Below are 25,257 nucleotides of genomic sequence, written 5' to 3'. Positions count from 1 at the left end.
TTTCTTGTCCTTTGAGTTTTAGTGTTTCAGGAAATGGTAATTCTTTTTCATGGTGGAAGAAATTTTATTTTTTTATTTTTAGTGAAATTTTTTTCCCATTTTTTGGAAAACCAATCTGAGCCCCTTGCTTGTTTGAGCCTGGGGTCACATGAATTAAATAAGAATTAACTCTTTTCACCAAGGTTAGTTGTAAACAAAACATTGTATTGCCAGACCAGTTTAGACTCGAATTAGTCTATAATAAAGGGCCCTTATCTTTGTATTGGGAAGTTGGACTTTCTGGGCCCTCAAAAATGCAGGAAGGGCAGCACTGATCTCTGTATCCAATATGCCTGCCTCACATGCAGATGTAGTCATTCTAGTTCCACTGTGGTTGAAATTGGATTCCATACTTATTGATTCTTTTTCATGTACTGATATACAATTTTATAAAAGTTGGGTTATATAATTTTTCACATGAATATATAAGCCAATTTAGACACACACGCGCACGCAGGCACACGCACGCACACAAACGCGCGCGCGCACCCACACATTCGACGAATGTGCGTCGCATGTATTTTCATTGTGGGAGGTAATAACGGTCGCTAACGTCTGTGCGCAGGCGCACTGGCACTTCACACAACCGCAATAAGCAAATATGGCGGCGGCCGTCGACAGTGTTGTGAAAGTGTAAGTTTACCTTTATTTGTTGTAAGAGTGTAAAGACCACCCACACTGAGAGTCGTTTTCATTTGGTTGGTTATCGTTTTACAGCTGAGCTTGTCGTATTTTCCCACGCTCTTTCCTGTTGTTCAATACAAAAATTGTCCCAAGAGAATTACGTTATCTTTGTGCTACGGTTAGCTTTTCTAGCTTTGGGCAGTTAGGAAGGAGCTGAGCTCATTGCGAAGGCAATGTTTGTGTCCAACTCCATCAGTTGCAGGCCTATTTGCAGTGATTTTACAAATAGTGATTCCACAAGGACTTAGTCCGCTCATTCGGAATGAAGGGACGACTTAATTCTTCAATAAACTGTCCGGTTGGCGGGCGCTTTGTTGCTAACAATCAACCTTTTGTTCTGGCAGCAGTGCGTCTCTGCTGTAAATGCTGGCTTTTCCTTTGAAACCACGAGACGCATTGCGTATCCTATAAATAAGTATGACTTTAAATAAATAGCCAAAGGCGTAAAGTACAGTAAAACACAGATGTAGCAGCCTGTTTTTAAGGGGAAAATTGGGAGTGAGTCAGACTGGCTTTATGAGGAAAGCGACCCTTGTCCTCAGGCTGCTGCTACTTCAAAGAGAACTGTTGTATTCCCACTAATGGGGTAAAATGACATTAATCAGGTGAGATCACATGCACTACAGTGAGTGAGAAGATCTTCTCTGTCAAATAGGCTTTTCATTTAATCAGTGTGTTATGATCAAATTTGTAGCAGGACTTAAATTACTTGAATTTGTCAGTAAACCTGGGCTGTGCTATTAGAAATGTGATTGATTTGTTTTGGTTTTCTTTATAGCTCAAAATGAATAGGGTCTATTTGTCATATAACATACTTAGACATGATATGTGCTGTGAATTGGTATAAACTGATCATTAATTTTGACTTTGAAAATTGTGCAAGATTGACAGAATTTTTAGTTTCTAATTTGTTACCAAGCTGATTGATTTTCTCAGTTGTTTTATAATATCTTGAAAATTGACCAACTGGATAGTGCATCTGTAAAAGGATTTCATTTGAACCTGGTTATAAAATGTAAAAACTCTTTATCTTTCAGGCCATATGATATATGTCCCCTGACATGTCTGAATTGGAATAATAAGAAAAAACGTTTCAAGCCTTAATATGAGTTTGGACTGCAGTACATAATGGTCAGCAACAGTTTAAAAATCTCTCCTGGTTTTTGTTCATTAATTTGTCTGTGTCCTCCATTTTGAATTCAGTCTAGGAGAACAGTATTACCGGGATGCCATGGAGCAGTGTCACAGCTACAACGCCCGTCTCTGTGCAGAACGCAGCATCCTCATGCCTTTCTTGGATTCTCAGACTGGAGTTGCACAGTCAAACTGCTACATCTGGATGGAGAAGAGGCACAGGAGCGCAGGTGAATAATTACCAAGAAGAAGAACAGTTATTTACTATTTTGCGACTAATATTTGATGTTTGTTTGTTGAAAGTAATGCATGAGGAGAACAGTCCAACAGTCCTCTGGTGTCCTTTGTTTCCAATGAATGATTAGGTATAGCTCCAGGACAGCTGTACTCGTATCCCGCTCGCCGTTGGAGGAAGAAACGGCGTTCCCATCCTCCTGAGGATCCGCGCTTGGCTTTCCCTCCTCTCAAAGCAGGTACCAGCTTTTGTGAAGTATCTTTTTCCCCTCCACAGACACATTTAGGGGTTGTCAGATTTGAATAATTCTGGGAAAACCTCAAGCACAGTAAAAAGCAGAAACTTTTTATGAACAACTGTGTGTTGGTTATGCCTGTTTTTCTGAATAATGCAGCAGATCTAGAGCTGGGTCTGAAACGTGAGGCTTTGGGAACGGTGGACGGCAGCAGCTTGGAGGCTCTGCTGAAAGGCGAACCGTTGGAGAGGAGGAGCGGCGTGTCTGACGTCCGCGCACCTGAGGACGACCCGGCCACTGTGGAGCCGCCGGCCACGTCGGCGGTCACTCACACGTCTTCTGGACGCATTCGTAAGGTTAGACTGAAAGCTTTCAAACACTGATGTGACAAGATGATGAAGATTTTAAATTTAATAGATGATGACTTTTTGATGTGGAAAACATGAGAGATAAAGTTCAGGTCAAAAGTTTACATCCACTCATCATGAGCATAAATTCCAATATATTTTCATGCTTGTTTTTCAGGGGCAGCAGTTTGCTATTGCTACAAACTTCTATTGCTCGTAGCAATTGGTTCACAAAAATCCATAAAAGATCCAGAACATGATCAAACCAACACAACCAAGTATCTGTGATTAACATCAACATCAAACTTGGTCACTGTATGATCGTTCCACCATGGAGAAAGAATGATTCAAATCATAAATGAAACATTTTAAATCCATTCAGATCCCGATTAGATGTAAACGTCTGACCGGACCTGTCAGAACCAGACAGCTCACTCCGAGCTGTCTGGTAGCGTTTTGGTAGAAAATATACCTGAACATGTGTTCAGACATGTGAGCATAAAGGAAACCTTAGGCTAATTCCGATTCTTACAGCAGAGAGTTCTCGACCACGATGATTACTTGGATGATCTGGATGATGAAGACTTTGAAGATGATACTCCCAAAAGACGAGGCAAGAGCAAATCCAAGGTGAGCGTTCAAAACGACGGTGTGCAATTGAAGAGAAAGGTATGGGATGAAAAGAAAAAAAAAACTAAATAGATTTCAGTTGGATCGTGCGGAGTGTCAGTATTGAAAGTTTGTGTCAGTTTGTACTAACATAAAAGAAATTCAAATATTTATTTTCAGATAAAATATTTTCAAAGGATGCTGAAATAAAATAGACAAAGTTAAATCTCTATATCTACTGACACCTGCCACAAGGTAGGCAAGGCCGAAATAGTCTTTGCTAAAGAAAATGTCGGTTCAGTTCAAACTGATGGAAAGTTGAGTGAAAAGAAAAAGTGTTAATCAAACAACCAGAGCACTGAGATGATGCATCCAAATAAAATAGATCTGTGTTTGTGGGTATAATGCACGAAATGTGAAAATGTTAAAGCAGTGAATACAAAGTAACAAGATAAAAGTTTTATTTTTCTAATCTAAAAATCAAGTCAGTTTAGTGATTTAGTTTTTAGTGAAATCAAATAATATCACTAAACCAGAGTGAATTAATTTTACTTTTGAAACGAATCAACCTTTCGGTGATATTTCTGAGATGCACCCGTCGAAAGTCATTACTTAAGCTAGTTTCTTATTGGTTCTTCAGGGCCGCAGTGACAAGAATGGAAAGAAGAAGACGGAGGCTGCGGCGGCGGCGCTGGAGGAGCGGGACAAACCGTACGCCTGCGACAGTGAGTAGCAGGTCGTCTGTCTGAGCCGTGCATGTCAGCAGGAGAGGCTTTTCGCTTTTCGCCCCTAAAACAACGAGGCGAGCTGTTTTGCTGTGCATGACGCGATCTGAAAGAAACGCCGCTGGGAAGCAGCAGTGTTTTCTGAGCTGATGCTCTGTGTGTGTGTGTGTGTGTGTGTGTGTGTGTGTGCGCTGTGTAACTTGGTTCTGGCTTCAGCTCGCTGTCCTACCTGCTACCTGCGTGTCCGCCTGAAATGACCCGTTGTGGAAATGACAGAAAAAGCAAAAGCTGTCTTGGGAGTAATGAATGCCAAACTTCCAGCTCGGCTCCACGTTGTTCCCTGTTTTTTTTTTGTTTTTTTAATGGTAAGGGTGTCCGTATCACGATAACACTCTTGTATGACGGTGTGTGTGTGTATTAGTCTGTGGAAAGCGCTACAAGAATCGCCCAGGCCTGAGCTACCACTATACACACTCTCACCTGGCAGAGGAGGAGGGCGAGGACCACGAGGAGATCGAGGCACCACCCACTCCTCGCCAGCCTGAGGAGCAGAAGAGTGAGTCACTGCTCCAGTGCTGAGAGGCAGATAGACAGACAGGAGGGAGGTTTGGTTGCATGCCTTGTAGCATGTGTGTTGGTGCAAGGGAAGTCTCTCATTCCTTTTTTGTTGTTGTTGTTGTGTGATTTTTTTTTACCCCCTTCTTTGATTTTTAATTTTTATGATTTGAAATTGTGGGGGAGACTGAAAGTTTCTGACTGAAACATGTTTGCGTAGCTGGGAAATCTGGCACTTTTTCAATCATTTTGTTTTCCTACACAATATTCCATTTCATAGCTGTTGGGTTTTTTTTTTTGTGTGCACGTGACGCCATGTTTGCAGATTCATATGTCAGTCTTGTGATTTAGTGTCATGACGATTTAAAGATGGTGCTGAACTGGTTATGTATTTGTGAATCAAAATAAGAGAAGAAGGTTTTTTTTTCTTCTGGTTTTCTTTGTTAGAATATCCAATCCATTGGTGAGGCAGTTTGTTTCTAACCGTTGATGTTGGTGACCGTCACGTGTGGCATCAGTTCCTTTGTGTCCGATGTCGGCTCTAATGCGTGAGGAATGCGTTTCTTTACTTTTCTCTTTTGTCCAGCCACCAAAAAGGGTCCCAACGGTCTGGCGCTGCCCAACGATTACTGTGATTTCTGTCTGGGAGACTCCACCTTGAATCAAAAAACGGGCCAATCGGAGGAGCTGGTGTCCTGCTCAGACTGCGGACGGTCAGGTATCTTTCCTCTTTCCTTTCTCATTATAACAGTAATATCATGTTTGGTCGGATCCTGGTCCTGTTTTCGCACGGTCGGTTATTTAAGTTCATTTAAACATCTCTCCATCCATGTCGAAGGACACCCGACGTGTCTGCAGTTCACTCCAGTGATGATGGCGGCCGTGAAGACGTACCGCTGGCAGTGCATCGAGTGCAAATGCTGCAACGTGTGCGGCACCTCCGAGAACGATGTGAGTCTCTTTCAACCCTGAAACTTTGTGTCTAATCTTTCTGGAAAAGTTGTAAATGATAGTTACAGGCGTCTAGAGCAAGTGTGTGACACTTACTCGTTTTTATGCTGTTTGAAATCATCTACATCTTCCAATTTGGAGGAGATTCTTCCCAGCAGGATGGATGGGAAATTGTTTGAAAAGCAGATTTAGGAAAGAGAAAGTGTTTATCTTACAATTAGGCCGGCCCTTCATTTGTGCTGATCTGGTAAATGTCAGCAGCCTGACAATAAGAGATGGAAAAGGTCAGCTGGATGGTCATTCTGTCTTATCAGAGACAATAAAAAAGATCCAGTCGGTTTGCATGTCAAAACACAACTAAAACTTACAATTGTTTTAGTCTTCATATTTTAAATATGTTGTATATTGTTCAGGTTTGATCGGTGAGTGAACATCATGTTTTGTTTCTGCAGGACCAGCTGCTCTTCTGTGACGACTGTGATCGAGGCTACCACATGTACTGTCTAACCCCACCCATGACCGAACCGCCAGAGGGTGAGCCGACGCTTCACTGTGGAGCCGCTGTCAGACTCGGCTGCATGGCGCCGCCGGCGCCGGCTAGTTAGTCTGATCTGTTTAGGGTCACAGGGAGGGCCGACCATCTGAACCTCAATTTATTTTTTAACATCAGGAAGTGCTGGAGAGTTTTCTAACTTCATCATTTTGAACGTGGGCTTAATATATCTTTTTGGAAATTAAACACCTGTACGTCTTTTACTCAATTTACAGATGAATAATTAGATTTTTTTCTAGATATTTTATTTTTTTGTCGTTTTGATAGTGAGCTACCAAAAGAAAAGCAGTTTTGTCTAAAACTGCAAAATAACTCGAGTTTAAAAAAAAAAGATAATCTTTTTATATATTTTAAACCTTTGTACACCAATATTAAATTTGATAAAATAGCTACAATAATTAATTATTGGGAAATCATCAGCTAATTTAGTAATTGGTTAATCGCTAACTGGACTACAAAGACTCAAAAAAGGTCATTTGAGAGCAATAATTGAGCTGACACTACACAGAAATCTCTACATTTTGCATTTAAGATAAAAAAAGTTTCCAGAACTTCTCAAGCAGAAGCTTTAGCAACAAATAATGTCCTATTGTGTGTTGTATACACTTCCTTCATCCTTTCCTGTTTCCATGTTGTCAGGGAGCTGGAGCTGCCACCTGTGCCTGGCTCTGCTAAAAGACAAAGCCTCCATATACCAGCAGAACCAGAGCTCAGCCCCCGAGTGACATCAGAACCCGCAGCCCGCCTCTCAGCACCAGGACCCCCTCGGCCCCGGCTCACAATGTCAGACCTCCTCTCAGCCCGCCAGGCCGGGCTCTGTCCACATGTAGCTGAGCCAGATCGCAGGTCAGCTTCACAAGTCGCTCTTACCTACAGTGCAAGCCGGGGGACTCCAAACATAAACAGACCTCAGATCAGTCAACACGGGGATCAAACTATCACTACAATCCTGCCTAGAGCGGCCTCAAGACCTGCTGACAGACAAACATGTAACATATCATGCGTATTTACATCATAGACACACTTTCTACTGGACTGCTACACACACAGACAAACCGAATGCAAGCAGTACCAATAACAGCTGCTGTCTCCATGGGAACTCCCCAGAGAACAAGGATTAGCATCACGGCTAACTATTTGCACCCCTCCACACTCAGACACAGCGTGGAGTGTGGAGACAGTTTTTCTCCAGCTCAAAGATCTATTTTTACTCACTGATAGTGATGTGGGGACCACGTCACCGTATATCTGGTTAAGAAGTCTAATTGTTGTTTCTGGTTATTAGTGGGCTTTTCTAGTGGCTTTAGTCGGTGTGTGCTGTTGTCCCATTCACCAAAACCTTTACTGTGTTTTGATGAGGTTTCCCTTTGCGTATCTATCATATGTGACATCACGGTAGTGTTTCTCTCCACTCACAGCCAACCCAAAGCACCACCGTCGCGTCGGCTTTCATTTCGCTACATGAAATACGACACAAACATTTTCAACGTTTGATCATAGAGTGTAATTAGACTATATAAGTCACTTCAGAGTTCATCGGCTCGCTGCAGGAGGAAGCCTACACTTTTACGCCTCAAAACGTTCTGGCTCCACTGATAAGATTTCTTTTAGCTCACTACATGAAACGCAGAGGATCATAAATAAATGTGTTTTTCCATGTTTTGTTTTTTTGACGCACCATCATTTCACACATCGTGCCAACGAGATGCACTCTTTTCCAGACTAGCTGTTTTTATTATTTGTTACTCTGAGGTTGATTTGCATGCAACATGCACATGAACTTTCATCACAGCTGTTTTTGTGTTTGTTTTTACATTTTATATTATCTGATATTCCATTGATATTGGGAGTTTTTACTAGTTGAATTTGTAAAGTCCATGATATTGCAAACACTTCGATATATAGCTCCTAATCCATTCTATGTACTGTATTGACTTTTATATTTTTGTTATGACTGTGACATGTTTCAAATTGTTTATGTCAGACTTTCTTCATAAGTATTTGTAAGATGACGTACTTTGTTGTACTATTTTTATTTTTGCATTTTTTTGGTATTGAAGCTGATTTAGCCCAACTGAAATAAAGATCATTTTGAATCGTGAACTCCATCTCATTGGTGCATTGTTTCTGATTTGTGGCCTATTTAAGAGGAAAAGAAAAATTTACTCTGACACCAGATGACACTTTTTTTTTTAAATCTCAGGTAGGACTAAAAACTTTGGTTTTGTAATGTAAAATATTGAGGAAATCCCATCACTCTTATTTTTAAGAACAGATCTCTGTCCACCAAGATGTCAGCGTTATCCTAATTATTTCAGAGGCTCATATTTATGAAATTAATAAACTTATAAATTACCAACATGTCTAGTTTTGTCAAACTTTCATCTGTAATTCTAATATTGATGTAAAACAACATGGACAACAGAGGAAGTTGCAGACATTGGCAAAAATATTGGGAAGTTTTTCCATGATGACACCCAACATAATCAGAACTGCAGCTCAAGCTACAAATGCTTTTCCTTACAAATGTGTCACCATTTACTGGTAAATCAAAATAAACACATCTTTCTATTATCTATATACTATAATAAAAATTTACGAAAACATCTAACTAGAAACTGAAGCTGGTGAAAAGCATGTTTTCTGTCCTGAACATGAAGCGTTGAGGTTCAGACACTGGACAGCTCTTTGGACCGGACGGCTCCGGCGCTGTCTCTGGTGCTGAATCCTGATCTTCATCTCCGAACAAAGTTTGAAAAAAGAAAAGAAGCGGTCTTGGCTTCATTTATCAGAATAAAAATGACTTTGTGCCAACGAAACATCTCTGGACCAGTTTGTTATGACAGAGTTTTATTTTTTGTGTTTGGCAGAGGATAAATTTAAATCAATTTTCACTGAAAGTGCTCCAGCAAACGGCTACAAAAAGGTTTATTTTCTTCTACATGAAATACAAGAAGTTACATATGAACCTCAACTGTCACAGAATACTCAAGTAAATAAGTGGTACTTAACATTTTTGACAAATTCATGTCGTGATTCTCAATAAATAATTAGATGGTCCTTTGTTTCAGTGTTTTCTTTTTGGATATCAGCAAAGAGTCGGTTTTATTCCACATCCGCAGATCAGATTCTGCTGAGATGTTTAGATTTAGGAACAATAGAGCAAAACAAAGGTGATTCATTTTCAGGAGGAACCGCGTAACATTTTAATGTACTTAAACGTTAGGAATGTGACCCAAAAGCTCTGACTTGATAAGCTTTCAGGCAGATAACAGTGACATCCGGAGCGCGCTGATCAGTCATGCTGTGGTGTTTACCATAACAAACACAGTAGTGAGATAGAAACTGTGACACTAAGTATATATGATAAAAGTGCACAAAATGGGAAGCAACAATATAAACTGAAACCTACTATAATCTTCTCTTTGAGGTTCCAAACTCACTTTGGGGTTCAGGTATATAAATTTGACACTTTAGAAACGCGTTTCTTCTGGGGTTCTGAAGTGCTTTAGTACAAAACTATTTAAAATACTAATTTATCAAAGGTAAACATCACTTACAGACATCCGGTGTCGCAGTAACACATAGAGCCACGAGGATACGAGATCAAAACGCGCGAAAGAGAAGACGGGAGAACAAATCAGGAAACCTGTCCGAGTTTACGGGGCGCGTTCGCTCTACAGCCGCTCGAAGCCGACGGAGCAGAGGAGGAAGATGGAGTAAAGCAGCAGGAGACAGAGGCCCAGCCGGCGGTCCAACTTCCAGCGGTTCAGATGGACGCAAAGGACCTGAGGACGGACAGAGACAGACTATAATGAGACAAAGTCACTGCGCTGAGTTTAATCTCCAGAAAATGCAGTCAGGGGTTTGGAGGCTCAGAGATAAAAACAGATAAAGTCAGAGAGACGGGAGAGGAAACAGGAAATGATCTGTGTTCAGACAGATTTACTCACAGTGAGAGTGACTGAGGCCAGCAGCAGAATGACGGAGTACACCAGGCCTTTACTGTTGATCGTAACCTTAAATATATGAACATACATATTATTTACATTTTTAAACTATCCTTGTTGGTTATTTTTACAAAATGTAACTTTAAAAACAAAGTGTTTTACTAAAAAGCTTCACAAATTAACATTTGAGACTTCATTTGTTTGAAGCAGCAAAAACTACTTAAACTAAACTAAATTAAGTTTTATGATTTATGAAGATGAAAAAAATCTTAACTTGGATAAAATGTTCTTTCACATTATAATGAGCGGCTGAAAGACAAGGAACATCTGTGTGACATCATGTCGATGCGTCATGTTGGATTATCGATTATTAGATAAAGGTTATTCCAAATGACAATAGCTGTGGTTAGAATGAGTAATTTATCAATGTGAGATATTTTTCCTAATGGAATAGAGAAAAAATAACATTTGCAGCGTGAGCTTATGCTGCTGCAAAAAAGAGAAATTTATTTAAAGACTTAACATCTTTTAGAGGGCAAATAAATTAAGATGGTGCTAAAGCATATCTGTAACACCATCTCAATATTTCAAAACCTCTGTGATTTATTAAGTGTGATTGTTCTTCTCTACAAACAATGTGGTTTGAAGTGCAGCCCTGAGCAGGCAGCAGCTTTACAACGTGGGCTGAAAGTGGCAGCTAAAAACAACCGCGGTCAAAGTTTTGGACTCTTGTCTCCTTGCCAGCTGTGGTCCCAGTTTTAGCTGCACAGACAGACGATGTCAAAGGCTCATGCTGTCGCACCCACACAGACAGCTGGAGTTACCACTGATCCATAGCTGACGATGAGCGTCCTGAGCGCCCAGGGGAAGCCCAGGCCCAGCAGCACGTCAAAGATATTACTCCCAATGGAGTTGGACACAGCCATGTCGCCCATCCCTGCAACGAAGGTCAAAACCATCACAAAACCTTATCAACATTGAATCTGCAGGAAGACAATCATATCATCATCTCACACCTTCAGTCATTTAGTTCACTGAAAATTTCCGTGCAGAAAATAATCTGAAAGCTGTTTTTGTAAGGTTGTCGCAGAAACAACTTCTTTCTGCTGCACAGGGATGATGAAGTTCCTGAATCGTCGGTTGTCGTATGACATCACGCACCTTGCCTGGCGACAATGAGGCTGGCCATGCAGTCAGGAACGCTGGTGCCGGCTGCCAGGAACGTGATGCCCATGATGACATCCGGGATCCCGAGCGTGTAGCTGATGATGGTCACCTTCACCGGGGAGAAGACGTTTGCTCATGACTCGTGGCTCTATGCGTGTGCGTGCGTGTGCACGTCGGAGAGCGTTTCATACCATCCAGACCATGAGGTAGGAGAAGAGAGCGATCCAGAGAGTGGAGGCCAGGAAGGTGAGGAGGTACCAGCGCTCCCATTGCGGCTGGTTGCAGTCGGGGATGGTGCAGTGCAGCAGGAAGCTGAGAGGCCAGGACAGCAGCCACTTCAGCCGAACACACCAGCCATCTGCAGAGAGACGGAGAACAGCCACTCACTGTCCCCCCCATCAGCATCATTCATCTCCACTTCTAAATTATTTACACGGCCTGAATGTGTCGGTGAATGTCTGTGTCATCTCCTTGTAATTAGCCTCCTCGGCCTTTAAAACCCGTAATAAGCTGTGAAATATTAACAGAGGGCAAAGCAGGAAGTAGGTGTGGTTTCACAGGAAGCATTCAGGGTTCAAGTTGCATTTTTAATGGAGGTTAGGAGTTGAGAGGCTGAACAGACAACATCCTGTCCCCTGAATCTTTTTCTCTGCCCTCACTGCATCTCATATATCTCCTCATTTCTTCCTTTGTTGCAAACCAAGCAAGATAATGTCTTTTTATTGTATTTTTAGAGGAAGGATGAGAATGTAGATTCTCATCCTTCCTCTAAATAGACAATAAAAAGACAATCTGGGTTCCTACACACTACTGAAAGTCTGGAATTTGGATTCTGTTGAATTCAGTGTGTAAATATATTTTTGTTCCTGATCTTGTTCTCTCAAAGTCTCTAGAGGGAGGTCTTGAAAGTGAGAAAATAAAACATGAAAAGCGAGCCGGGTCCCAGTAGGTGGCAGTGACACAACATGTCTGCTGAGTCGGCTCATATGTAAATGCACAAATGAAACAAACCGGTGTTAAAATAAGCATTGTGAAGAAAAGATCAAGCAATATTGAATCAGGTCAATTCAGCTGCAGCTTTAAGGCATAAAATAACGGAACGTTTTCCGTCGCACTGCAGCCATTTCTCACTCACGTGGCAGGATGAAGGGTTTGAAAGGAGAGTTTTCTTCCTCCCCTTCCTCCTCATCCTCTTCTTCCTCCTCGTCCTCCTTCAGCTGAGCGCCCCCGGCGGCCTCCCCCCCTGGTTCCTTGCCCCTCTCCCGCTCTCCCTCCGCTGCCGCCCCGTTTTCTCTCCCCCAGGTCCCACCCGGAGCCGAGCCTTCCTCCACCGGACCCCCGCCCTCCTCTGGGCTCACCCGAGCCCGAATCAGCCTCTGCCTCTGTGGGAAAGCAACATGAGGAATATCATTTTATCTACAGGGAAGCAGAAAACAGCCGGGTGAAGCTTTTTGTCCTGGCAGAGCAGAGTAAAAATACTCACATACACAATTTGCTCTGAAATCTGGCATGGCAGATAATTTACACCCAGAAACCCATAAAATATCAATATGTCTAAACGAATTAATCTCATTAACAAAGAGGCGCAAACAGTTTGATGATTTGTGAAGGTTGCAAACATCTTAGATTGTTTCAAGTAAATATTTCCTTAAAAATGATGAAAAAGTTCAGATTATTTCACTTATGGGAAACAGGTCTCATTATAGGTGAAATAATCTTCCAGTGAAATTAGTACCTATTTTAAAAAAGAAATTATTGACTTAAAACAGTCTTATATATCTTGCTGAACTGGTAAGTTAGTTTTGTCTTATTTAAAGTGATATTTACATTAGAAACTAGACCAACAATATGCTGTAATATTTGGTGTTTTTGCTGTAGATCCTGTTGGAAACTCAATGTGACGCCTTGTGTGGGTTGATGCACTGGGGCCTGGCGGCGTGAGGAAATGGCGTCTTGCCTCTGAGAAGCTGAGCTGATGAGAGCGAAGGTTCGGCAGCTCATCCGCCGGCACCACGCCCAGGTCTTGACCAGCCACCACACAGGAATCTACAGACAGGAAAAGAGGCAAAGCAACGCAAATGTTTTTGTTTTTTCTCCATTCAGCTGGAAGGTTTACATTTTGTGTCTCTTAAAAACCATAAACTTAAAGTGTTTCAATGGGAATTTCTGTGATAAAATCAGAAAATTGAAGCTTGCATTTGTATTCAGTCCCATGTATGAATAATTTGCAAAATACGTAAATCTAAAGTCGTAACAAAGTATTTGAGATAATCTTAGAGAACATTGATGAACATTTTGAGTAACAGAAAAGTAAATCCATCCAGTTGCAGCCTGAGGTTGATTTCCACATCCTCAAAAACCTTGGGTTATGTCTTAACCCTGCTTCAACCTTATGAAAAACTGATTTAACCTTTATTCTTTGACAAACACAATCTGATATCAAATCACACACAGGTGACCTCTATTTACTAATTAGTTCATTTCTAGAGCAAATTGGTTGAACATTGTCAGTTTGGAAAGTTCAACCAACTTGAAGCCCCTAATTTTAAAATCAAATGCATGCCACACTTTTCAGATATTTCTTGTAAACATTTTTGCACTATTCTATGCTGGACTGCCTCTTAGAACCCAAGAAAAATACGTTGGAGTGTGCAAATGCAATAGTACAAGAAGCTCAAAAGGGAATGAAGTAGAATAAACTTAGGACATCACTGAACAAAACTAGAGAAATGGCTGAGAAATAAAAGAGGGTCAGTTTTATTTTAGCCTCTTTCAAATCCACGGGGAAGCAGAAATCTTTGCCTGGCAGCCTAATCTGTGCTACTGGGTCTTCTGAGCGCTGCTCACACACTGAGGGAAGCTTTTGATGTGGACGAGAACGTCACACAAGCGAACAAACACGTGCTGCTGCACCTGGCTTCAGCGGCACCATGTCGTTCTCGCCGTCGCCGGCGCTTCCGACGGCGGTCGTCCGCCGCAGACTGCTCAGACACGGCTGACCGTCCACGCTACAGTGCCTCTCCACCAGGCAGCACAGGCGTCTGTTGAACCTGCACAGCATAAAACACACGGACGCTGCTTCCTCTGCTGGGGACGAAGCGGGAGTCGGCTCTGATCCGGAAGGAACTCACTTCATGATGATTATGTAGACGCCGTACATGGAGATCAGGATGATGGTCTCCCACCTGAAACGTTCAAACGCATCTGTGGATCGGCTGTAAGAAACAACAGGTTCCTCACTTCAAAAAGCTTAACCAGACTTACCACAGGACTTTTTCATCATAGATCACCTGTAATTACAAAAAAAACAGTGAAAGCTCAAAAGCAGACCTTTCAGGTGTCTCTATTAACAGACAGAAAGTTGAAACTGTTTCCTGTTTGTTGGTTTACGAGCTTTCTGAGTTGTAGTTCTTGCTCAAAATCCTCTGTTATTTCTTGCATTTTGGCTGGTAAAAAGATTGGATTTCTTGCAGTTTTACAGCACTGTTATACAGATAAATCAGCATTGAGAAAGCAACAACCCTTAACAACCAGATATGTACAGAATAAGCATTTAATGCTCATGTCAGAATCAGAGAGTTGAGGTTTTATATTGATCTAGTCAATCAGGGAGAAGAAACATTAGTTTAATCATAATAGAACACGACACAATTTGATCAAAAAATAATATTTAAAGTAACATCAAATTCACCAAGATTAAGGGGTAATAGTAGAATATTGTCATCTTCCTAATATAATAATAAAGTAATTTTTCCCAAAATAAATCGCCAACTATTTTTACTAAAAATATGATCTAGGAAAAAAAAAATCACTTTTAGCAAACCCCCCAACTTAATTTCTTATTTTAGTAAGGAATTATAAATAACAGAATTTTTAAATATACTTATTTTTAAATTTGAAATTACATGCACATTTCATAATGAAAAAAATGGAAATAAAAAAGGAAATAAAATGTGAGGAAGAAAAAAAAAATAGAGAAAAGAGACAAAATAAAAGAAATGCATTAAATACATGTATTTAACTACAATGAGGCAGCATTAGTCTCACCCACTGCAGTATGTGATCTGGAAATAATAAAACTATATTATCTATTTTAAGTCAACACACACTTGTTCATTGGTTGACAAATTATTAACAGCTACAGGCAAAATTAATCACATTTAGTTTGGTTAGGTTTTTATTATATTATCGCACCAGTGGAGCTCCATACTAACTCAGTCAAACATGTAGTTCAGTATTTTATTTGGTGGTGAAAAGGAAAAGAAGTTAAACACTTTATGTGATTTCTCACCAGAATAAGCACCACTATGGACAGGATGTAAAAAACAGCGTCACGAAACAGAGGCCACCAGCTCAGAGAGATGGGCTACGGCAAGAGAGAAGGGACACATCAAATTAAAACCAAATATTTACATAAGAAGCATGAAAAAGACATTAAGACAGTCACTAGTGTTCTCTAACAAACCTTTAAATATTGCAGCTGCTTTTATTTAGTGAAATAAAAGCAAGAATGCATTTAGCTTGTTAAAATGTTTTTCTACTACACAGCTGTTTTTGTTTATCACCCAAATAAACAAAATAAAATGCATTGAAAGTTTATGGTTGCAATGTAACAAAATGTAGAAATATAAATATAAAAACGTTTGTGAGACTCTGTGTCGAGAGTTGCCTCTACAATAGGCTGCAGTCTGGGTCTTTAACTATGGATTTGTGGTAATAAATATAAAAGCCACACAAACCTGTCCAGAGAAGATGCCGCAGAGCCCAATAATGACCAGGATGTTAAAAACCGCTGATCCCACAATAGTCCCCACACCGACATCTCCCTTTGTGATGAACACGCCTGGAAGCAGAGTGAGAGTGAGCACAACCCTGACATTAATTCACACAATATGAACACCGTCAATTCTCTCTAATGCATATTAAAAGATATATATTCTGTTTTCCCTTCGGGTGAAAGTGTGTTTTATTTCCACTGACTCTGTGATCCTAAGTTAGTTAGATTTGCTGAATCACTTATTTATAAAAGCCAAACTTTTTCAACGTTTAGAAAAAAAAAATCATTCAATTAAACACACAGTTTTACAAATCATAAAGAGTTTTCGCAAAGAAACAAATGCGATGGTTTCATAATGCTGATCCTGCTTCATTTGTTTGAATATTAACTGTAAAATGGACCAAAGTTTCAACAGTAAGTGGATGACTGAACTGACGTCAGCATCTCACTGACCAATCAGAGAGGTGAAGAGTTCGGGGGCGGAGCTCCCGGCTGCCATGAAGGTTGCCCCGGCAACATCCTGACTGAGCTGGAGGTTCTGTTGGAAATAAGGGAAAAGTTTGATAGATGCCAGATTTATACTAACTTGCTTTGACATTTCATAAAAATGCTCCTTAACAAGGAAATTTGGAGGTTTTTGATTTTTGACCAAACTAGTTCTCAGGATAAAGCATATAGTGTTTGAATGTCAAGACACAGTTCTAAAGTTTATCTTTCTACCTCTGATACTTTTTCCAATGATGGCACAAAGTAAACATCACACACAATGGCCAGAGCATGAAACATGTAGATCGCCTGTTAAAAAGGAGAAGAGAGACGATTAAAGGCAATTTATCCTTTCAGAGGAAGAAAACAAGTTTGTATTTTCAGTCTGCGTCTGAGTCGACACTCACACAGAGAACATGCAGGAGCACGGCGCCCTGTCTCCTCTGAGCCAGAGTAAAGACGTCCTCTGGGAATTCATGTACAGCTGGAAAAAGACGGAGAATATGGGCATGAATACAACTAAACTCAGGACATGTGAAAAAGAGGCGGATCACAAAACGATGCAGATTAGCCGATCATGAGTGAAACCGGCCACAATAACTGTCTAGACAAAAACAATATACCAGGTTACGTGTTTTTTTCCCCCAAAAAGTAACAGCAGCAAACCCACGGGCCTCGTGTGGATCTTGAAAAAGGCCAGAGTAAAAAAATTATCATGTTTACGATTTCATTTGGTTCATTGAAAGCATCCACTCTGTTTCTGTAACACCAAGAGAATCCTGCAAGAAAATCCTTTTTGAGGGAAGCAAAAACAATCATCCAAGAAGCTTTATGTTAAATGTTTTTTGTTTGTTTTATTTAGTAGTGAGTTATGATTAATAAAAATCTCCACTAAAGGTACGGGTTGGCAACATCTATGCAAGGAAACTATTACTAAAGTGATAGTAAACATAACCCCCATTTTGATGACAGTTCTCTGCAGGGCTATCTACATGGTGCAAGGTTTGCTTTTACCTCGGGCTGGCTGGTGGTAAATGTACTTTTTTTCTAACTTCCTTTGAGAAGCTAGAAAGGAATCCAAACTCTTAATAGTTTGGATTTTTTTTTCCCCCTCACTTGTCCAAACACAGCAAAATGAAGAAACTAAAAACCTCTGGAGTAAATCAGATCATTTTTGTGCCAACCAGCTGCAGAGACAGAGAATCAGCGGATCATCACGACGGTGCAGACACTTTGAACTACAACATCCAGCATCCAGTTTCCTAGCAACTGGGTCCCTCAAAGGCCTGGCCGTGTTCAAACATCTCGATGTGCAGAGTTGGAGGAAATGAAGAATGAACAGGGAGGCACATCAAGCAGACATGAATGAAACACATCAATAGAGATGAGACGCCACACTTTCTCTCCATTAACGAAACAAATGCACGTCAAATGATGGCTGCGCGTGTCAAGTCCAACATGAAATGGGACAGCAGAAGAGACAGGGAAGTCTCACCAGATCTGGACGTGCTGGCATTGTGCTTGTCTCCAGTTTGCTGAGTGAGTTCTCTTTTAGAGAAGAGCCCGCCAGGCTCCCCAGTTTGGCCCTGGAGACCTGGAATAAAGCAGACAACCGCATGCTGAACTTTAAATCACATTTCATTTCACTAAACTTCTCTTTTCATTGGTGCGTTTGAACGAGCGGACCCCACATTCTTGGAGCACCTGTGATTTCAGAGAGGTGGAGGACCCAGACAGCAGCGAGCAGCCCGACACACAGCCGGGGCAGGAGCAGCGTCTGCCTCGGTCTCCGCGGAGCCTTCATTCCGCCAGCAGCAGCGGCTCTTCCGGCTCCCCGATCAGAACATGCCGCCTCCGCCGCAGCAGCCGGTCCCCTCCTCTTCCGAACCGGATCTAACTGGCCTGTTGCTCCCCGGTTCCGATGTGACGTTCCTCAGCGTTTCCGTGTCGGAGCTCCATCAGAGCGACAGGAGGCCAAGCGGCCAGTCGTCAGCATCCAGCGGTCTGGATGCGGCGAACACCGGCAGCTGATGAATCACCAGCAAGCGTCTATTTATAAACATCCACCCGACTGGGATCGTCTCAGCATCCACTCTGCTCCTAGTGGGATCCAGTTTGTGATGCTCCCCGCCGGGAGGAGGCGGTTTCCTCCAGAGAAGAGCTCCTTCAGAGAGCTGGGTGGGTCAACCATGAGGGGACAAGCTCTTCATCCACCAATCAGCATGGCTGAAGTGGGATCATGATCATCAATGAAGACCAGGTCTAATTTAAATAAATAAATATTTACTCTTACTTTGTTAATAATGATTTGGCCCATGAGAGCTCTTCATTCAATGTACACTAAGCCATGAAAATATCAATGAACAGGGCCGTGCAGAGACCTTTGGAGGGGCAGGGGCTCAAAGTTAAAAAAAGGGCACAGATCTTAAAACACCATACAACAACATAGCAACAGCCTGTATTAATCCAGAATTGAATTGGATCCTACTAGATCATTGCCATCATCTGGGGAGGAGCTTTGAGGACCTGGACCGCCTGTAGAACCGGAACTTTAGCAGAATGATGAAGTTAAAGCCAGAAGTTTCCCTGATTCTTTCTGAATCTAATAGTCGATTCAGAAAGAGAAACTCATATGAAGATTCATCAAACAGTGTTATAGTTCAACCATTCATTCAGAATTATGATTTACAGCAAAAATAAATCTCCCAATTCAGTTCCTCAGAAAATTAAACCTTCACCTAAGATAAATTAAGAAAAGAAGTATTTTCATGTATAATACAACCAGGGCTCCTTTTGAATGAATTACTGTATCAATGCGGTGTGGCCTGGAGGCAACCAGCCTGTGGTGTCATGACTGCTTTGTTGGGTCTGGTTACTCTTCACAGATTCTCTGAGGGGTTCTGGTCAGCAGTCATTAAAATCAGGTACAGGTACTTTTGAATTTGAACCATTAATCAGCACTAATCAATCTGCTCCAGCCTTCTGCTTTATAATCTTCTCAAACCAGGACTCATCCCTGCTGCTTGTTTCCCACCTCACCTTTTCCTTCTACACAACTTTCCATTGATATTCTTGGATATGTCACTCTGCAAACAACCTGTTTCTTTACCAGTGATCTTAGCATTGTGGAGAGTGATTCTGACCGAGTGCTGGACACAGTCAGCAGCTTCCCCCCCGACTCAAGGCCGTAGCACAACCAGCTTAACAAGACATTCAAACTGAAGTGGCCATTTTGCAACTTTACTTTTCTGTAAATATAGCACAGCATACATGTACAGAGGATCTTCAAGTTAAATTCCTGTAGTTTACTAAACTACAAACAACCCGAGCTCAAACTTGAAACAGGTTGAGGATGGGTTAAATGGGAGGTAACGCCTCATACTGGACGCTGACGTAGGGCGGCAACATTATCAAACTGTTGCTGAAAAAGTTGCCAGCGTTTCGAACCCAGAACCCACAAATTATTAAGACCAAAACACACACGCTGAAGATACACAGCATGATCAGCTTCCGGATGGTGGCCCTCAAGATGACAGCACAGCTGCTCCCACTATCAGGAGAGACATAAAGACACAAAACAATTCCATTTAAGAACGAAAAACCTGAGAAAAGTTGGATACGGAGCATATCTATTGATGATATCTGCAAACTAACGTACCGTTTGGGTTGGAGGTTAGTTGCAATAGGGGGAGGTTCCAGCTGCTCCTTCTCACCAGTCTTTATCTGCAGATACAATACAACACAAGGATCATTTCTTCTACTTCATTCACACAGGACTTTCTGAAAAAAAGTGTGGCGGACTCTTGTGGCTAGTGCCGGTAATACATAAAATTAAATCAAAGTTGATGAACCATACTCTGTAAATTCTATGACGTATTTTCAGTCTGGAGGATATAATAAGTCGTTATTATTCATCAAATATTGGTTGCATAGTTATTCATCAAGACTCGTTTCACTGACATCGTAACAAAACTTTGAGCATTTTACATTGTTGTCCAGATCAGTTGTCTCAGAGATCGGATCCATGGCGTCTTTGGTGCAGAAACTCATTCCAGCAGATGAGAAGAGCTGCTGGATTTCCTCTGCTATGGACAGGTGAGGACTGGGCTGTCCCTCCACCTCTCTCATCGCCTCAGTCATAGCAGCACTGGCAACAAACAGCAGCATGTCTGAGAAAGAAGAACCTGAGCTGTGAGAATCCTGTGAACGTTAAGGATCTGAATGGCGGGGTTACAATGAAGCCTCGTCTCGTCGCTCCTCCAGCTGGTGGATCAGCTCCTGCTTTGTCAGCCTGAGGTCCTGCAGCACAGAAACAGCCAACAACCAGACTGTGAGCAAGGATGATTTATGCTCAGCTTTTCTCAGATTGTGTGAAGCAAAACTGCTTTCAATTAGAACAGTAATGGTTGTAAACATAATTGCCTTTACGACTTCTGAATATTCCTCCACGGTTTCCTCCAGGTGCTTTAACTGCAAGTTTTTCTGCCCAACAAACACGTAGTTAAAAATCCATATTCAGTGATGAATAACAGAGAACTGCAAACATTAATATGCATGATTTCTATTTCAATGAATATCCTGACTCTGGTTTCTGTGTTCCTACCTGGTGAATCAGCTCATCCCTTCGCTGCAGCTCTAGTTGAACCTCCTCCACTCCAATCTGACAGAACATGACAAAGAGCTGAAGTCCATTTGTCCATTCAATAAAATTTGTGAATCTTACTAAATATTTGTAAAAGTAAATGTGTCTTTGTTGTGATGCAATCCAATAAAGACAGACTGACGTTTGAGGTTGCAACGAGATAAAATGTAACTTGCATTAAAGGGAGTGAGTAACACATTTCCAAATCACTGTGGCTTAGATTGAAGGTATTTCATTACCTATAACACACATGTTACACATTTCCAGTAAATATCAATTGGCAACAAAGAGTCCTGTTTGAGAAGACTTTGGAAGAAATCAAAACCAAAACACACATATATAGAGAGAAGCTATTTATTGAGTTACCTCAAGGTTTTCAAATTCAGTCCGAAGCTTGTTTAAAGTGATCTTGTCTTGCTCTTGTTCTTGTTTAAGGATCTTTATCTGAAAAGGACAGAAACATCTTAAAATGAATAACTTCAGTTTGCAAAACCTTTTAATTGGAGAATCTGAAAGCCAACCTATGCATTTTAGGTCATTTTTTACAGAAATAATGCCCTTTTTTTTACTTGCAGGAATGCATTATTAAGCACTGCTGATTAATCTAAACAGCAAAATAATATAGCTACCTTGGTGAGTAGTTCCTTATTTTCTTCCTGGACCCTTAATGTTTCCTTCTCCTGCAAAACAACATCATCTATCAGATAAAAGTGATGATGACGACAGGCGGCTGAAAAAAACCCAACCTCTCTGTACATTTAATCCACATTTGCACTTATGCAGGTAGGGAAATGACTCTGATGTTAACGCACCAAATCCTGAAACTTCTGTTCACAGACTTTATTTTCATCGAGGCCATCGGGCAGCAGAGGCCCACAAGGTTCAACTTCAACCTGTTGAAGCTCACTAAAGATCCTCTCCAGGCTGCAGACACACAGGAACAAAAGAGGAAAATAAGGAAGTCGTTGGGTCAGCATTTGTGGCGGTTAAACTCTAAAAGATGGAGCAGCGGGAGTCAAAGAAGACAGGCGGCATGATGCACCCACTCTTTCACTTGTTTCCTGAGGCTGGCATTCTCTGAGCGCAGCACTGCCATGTCGTCGTCTGCAACATCCAGCCAGTGCCTCATCTCGGTGTTCAGTTCCCTCAGCTGACTCTGGCTGTAATCCAGCTCAGCTATTTTGTCCAGCATATCCATTCGGGATCTTTACGAAACAAAATGTTTTCGGTTGATTGGTCATTTAATTCAACCTGTCTGTGTGTGTGCATAGAGGTTTTTGTTTATTGAGCGTTACACACATATTTTCCTCTGTAACATCCATCTGGCTGGCCAAGTACTCCCCTGTGCTGCAAAAACACGTCAATAAAGTGATGAGAAAGAAATTCTCACAGCATCAGATTGAATACATCTACATTTTACAGTGGCATAGGAAATAAAGTTAAATCAACAATGGGAAAGTTTTTATCCTAAAAACAATAGTCAGTATAAAAGATTTAGAGTCTGACTTTAAAGGCCTCTGCATCCAGTAAATCTAAGACTTGTATTGTCGTATGTACAGGCCTTTATTTATAAGGATGTACCAGCCACATCTGTTTTACTCCCCAACTTTCTCCAGACTAATTAGCTGGTCAAGAGAAAGTTGCTCAAAGACAACACAAAAAGAGCTTTGTGGAAATCCTCCGAGCTTTACATCCCAAAATGTAATTCAATCAGTACACAAATGTGTCGAACCATTCTGATGTTCTGTGGAGTGATGAATCCTCCTCTGGGAATTTGGTTTGGGTGTGTCATTGAACGACTTTTAACTGAGAGTCATGTGAGAGTCATGTTAATCATAGAGACGATTCGGGTGTGGGGCTGTTTTTCAGGAATTGGGCCTGGCTCCTTTGTTTCCGTGAAAGGAAATTTCAAAGCTTCCAGCTTAGCAAAAAAAAAAAAATTCATTCTCATAACTTTGTGGGAACAGTGTGTGGATGCCCCCTGTCATGTTTGAATGTGCTGGTAATAAACGGGAAAAGTGACTTTCCACCGAAGGATTATCTGAGATTCCTCAGATATAAAGGCTCAGTCATCTGGGACGCTCTCAGAGCTGCTGCTTCTTCACATCAAGAGGAACCAAATGAGGGAGCAGAGGTAAACCTCTCTTCATCTCATTAATAAGGCAAATAGACATAATTTAGGTATTTTTAGCCAATCTAAAACAAGATAGGTTTGGCCTCATTTAAGTTCAGACAGTGAGAGAGAAAAAAAGTTGGATGTGGCTCTGGTTTCCACTGTTTGTATAAGCAAACAGGAAAAATATCTTTATCAACTGATCAGATTGTAGGAGTTTAGAAAACCACCTAAAAAAAAACTTAAATGAGAAAGAAAACTTTGATTATTAATGTTAATTAACTTTATTGGGTATTTCAAACCCCTCCAGACCCCCAAAATTCAAAGACCAAACACTAATAACCTTTATAACACAGGTTTTAATTAAAAATAAACCAAACTCCGCATTTATCACAATATCGCAGACAAGCTGTTGTGTTTAGGCTAATTTTGAAAACGTTAACTTCGGGTAATGTAACCAACGGATGTTAAAATAGTCCAACAATAAGCTAAAATGGAAAGGTTTTCGTCCAGTTTCGAGATAAAGGATCTCTAAACCATCTAAACTCCGTGGCAAAGCCAGAGAAAGGGAAACATGTTTCATGCAGTTCACAGCCATTTTCCAACAGCTCAGTAATGGAGTCTGTGACGGTTGAGACCCGAAGCCGACAAAACGGTCCCGTTAACTTGAGACGCGCACATTTCAACTTGGCTGTGAATTCACGTCTGTCCCCGGCTCTACTTCACAATGTCCCAGCAGTTCAACTGTTAACAGATAAATAAATGTCAAGAATTGGGGGGAAATATAAATCTTACCAACAAGAACCTAGAAGCAACAGGTGTGGCAGTTGTCAGGAACTTTTCCAATGGCGGCCGTTGAAAGTCGGACTCCTTCCGTTCTGCACACCGATACTCAATAAGCTCGATTTGGATCTATTTTTACTACAGTAAAGTGAACAGGAAGCCTACAGGAATATACACTTTTTATTTTTAGCTACTTTGAGCTATTTTGTGACTTTAATTTTTCTTTAATTCCCTCAACGTCCTAAAGGTTAGAAAGCCAGAAGCCTTTCCCTAAATGTTCAGGGTTTAAGGGACATTACCTGAGAAAGTCATTTTTTATGTTGAAACTGACTTTTAGATTGCGTTCTTTAAAGATTCCCTGAAAGTTACACCGTAAAAGTTGAAAACATTGAGGCACGTTTAAGAGAAAATTCTGATAGTTTCCAGGAAATTGATGAAACTGCCTTCTCGCATAAAGACCATTCCTGAAAGGTTCTCTGAACTGACCTTTAAATAATGTTCCCTAAGCATCATTAGGCAGATATCTATATTCTTTTTGTGTGAAACATTCCTTAAAGTAGATAAGACTGTTGTACCTGTAAGGAACATTCCCTGAAGGAACCTGTAGGGTTAGTGTTCAGGCTCTCTTGTTGAATTACATTCACAAATACTCGGGGGTAACAGGTATATCATTGATTTTCATAGTTTTAATCAAACATCTGAGAAACTCTGAAGCAGAAGTGGGAGAAAACACTTTTCTGAACAACATTTTTAAAGTAAACATCACAACACGTTTGCAGATACAAAATAATAACAAAAGCAAAGCATCTCAAGTCAAAGAGCTCGATGATGGACTTTTAAACAACAAAGCACAACAGAAAAAACCAGCAATTTTTTCAAAACAATTAAAATTAAGACCAATAAAACCGAACAGTTTTTGCTAGATTAACCAACACTTAAGAACCTGTCAAACCAGAGGCTTGTGATTTGATTCACTTTAAGGCAAGGAGAGTTTGAATGACAAAATACAGGCGAGGTAATGAAAGTAAAGCTGGCATCAAAGTGCAGTAAGACATGTTAGCATGGCCCAAAGGCAATTCTACATACTGGACTGAAACAGGGCACCATAGGAGATAACGTGCTGAAATGATCAGCCTCAACAATACCTTAAAAAATTCAACCATAAAGAGACTAACTGATTCAAATATTAAGATAGGAACTGTCGCCTTTCAAAGGAAGGATGTCATAAAGATCAGTTTGCTGTTGCAGAAGGGAATGGTACAATCACACAAT

At 41.0% G+C, this 25,257-nt stretch overlaps 2 protein-coding genes and 1 pseudogene across 6 annotated transcripts; 1 reads left to right on the top strand and 2 right to left on the bottom strand.

Annotated features, from left to right (window-relative positions):
* Positions 1-605: 605 nt before the first annotated feature.
* On the top strand, positions 606-8,175 carry LOC129362862 (zinc finger protein ubi-d4-like). 5 transcript variants are annotated; one of them, XM_055034651.1, is made up of 11 exons: positions 606-672; positions 1,927-2,087; positions 2,223-2,330; positions 2,490-2,683; positions 3,212-3,304; positions 3,924-4,008; positions 4,430-4,564; positions 5,150-5,281; positions 5,402-5,514; positions 5,967-6,048; positions 6,707-8,175. In XM_055034651.1, exons 1-11 carry the CDS (start codon positions 641-643, stop codon positions 6,790-6,792), a joined length of 1,221 nt encoding a protein of 406 aa, XP_054890626.1. In that variant the 5' UTR covers positions 606-640; the 3' UTR covers positions 6,793-8,175. The 5 variants fall into 5 exon arrangements, with proteins under 5 accessions (XP_054890626.1, XP_054890625.1, XP_054890624.1 ...); XM_055034650.1 differs by having other exon boundaries at positions 3,209-3,304; XM_055034649.1 differs by having other exon boundaries at positions 2,487-2,683.
* A 741-nt stretch (positions 8,176-8,916) lies between these two features.
* Positions 8,917-18,846, bottom strand: LOC129362912 (sodium/potassium/calcium exchanger 3-like; annotated as a pseudogene).
* Positions 18,847-19,666: 820 nt separating this feature from the next.
* Positions 19,667-24,100, bottom strand: LOC129362470 (GRIP1-associated protein 1-like). Its single transcript, XM_055033994.1, has 12 exons — positions 23,998-24,100; positions 22,389-22,436; positions 22,136-22,294; positions 21,902-22,013; positions 21,719-21,769; positions 21,456-21,533; positions 21,051-21,107; positions 20,870-20,929; positions 20,682-20,746; positions 20,435-20,594; positions 20,106-20,170; positions 19,667-19,997 (listed from the first exon to the last, which is right to left on the bottom strand). Exons 2-12 carry the CDS (start codon positions 22,409-22,411, stop codon positions 19,805-19,807), a joined length of 1,023 nt encoding a protein of 340 aa, XP_054889969.1. The 5' UTR covers positions 22,412-22,436; positions 23,998-24,100; the 3' UTR covers positions 19,667-19,804.
* Between the last annotated feature and the right edge of the window lie 1,157 nt (positions 24,101-25,257).

Source organism: Poeciliopsis prolifica, unplaced genomic scaffold (genome assembly GCF_027474105.1).
Source record: "Poeciliopsis prolifica strain line A6 unplaced genomic scaffold, Auburn_PproV2 SCAFFOLD009, whole genome shotgun sequence".
NCBI lineage: Eukaryota > Metazoa > Chordata > Actinopteri > Cyprinodontiformes > Poeciliidae > Poeciliopsis > Poeciliopsis prolifica.
This window is presented reverse-complemented; position numbering and strand designations above follow the sequence as displayed.

What these genes read in the sequence shown, in the direction of transcription:
- LOC129362862 (XM_055034648.1), top strand. Translation starts at nt 641, where the DNA reads ATGGCGGCGGCCGTCGACAGTGTTGTGAAAGT. An exon ending in CAAACCGTACGCCTGCGACA is followed by an intron (nt 4,009 to 4,429) that starts GTGAGTAGCAGG and finishes TGTGTGTATTAG; the next exon opens with TCTGTGGAAAGCGCTACAAG. An exon ending in GCGGCACCTCCGAGAACGAT is followed by an intron (nt 5,515 to 5,966) that starts GTGAGTCTCTTT and finishes TTGTTTCTGCAG; the next exon opens with GACCAGCTGCTCTTCTGTGA.
- LOC129362470 (XM_055033994.1), bottom strand. Translation starts at nt 22,411, where the DNA reads ATGGATGTTACAGAGGAAAATAT. An exon ending in CAACTGATCTGGACAACAAT is followed by an intron (nt 20,171 to 20,434) that starts GTAAAATGCTCA and finishes TTGTATCTGCAG; the next exon opens with ATAAAGACTGGTGAGAAGGA. An exon ending in ACTAACCTCCAACCCAAACG is followed by an intron (nt 19,998 to 20,105) that starts GTACGTTAGTTT and finishes CTCTCCTGATAG; the next exon opens with TGGGAGCAGCTGTGCTGTCA.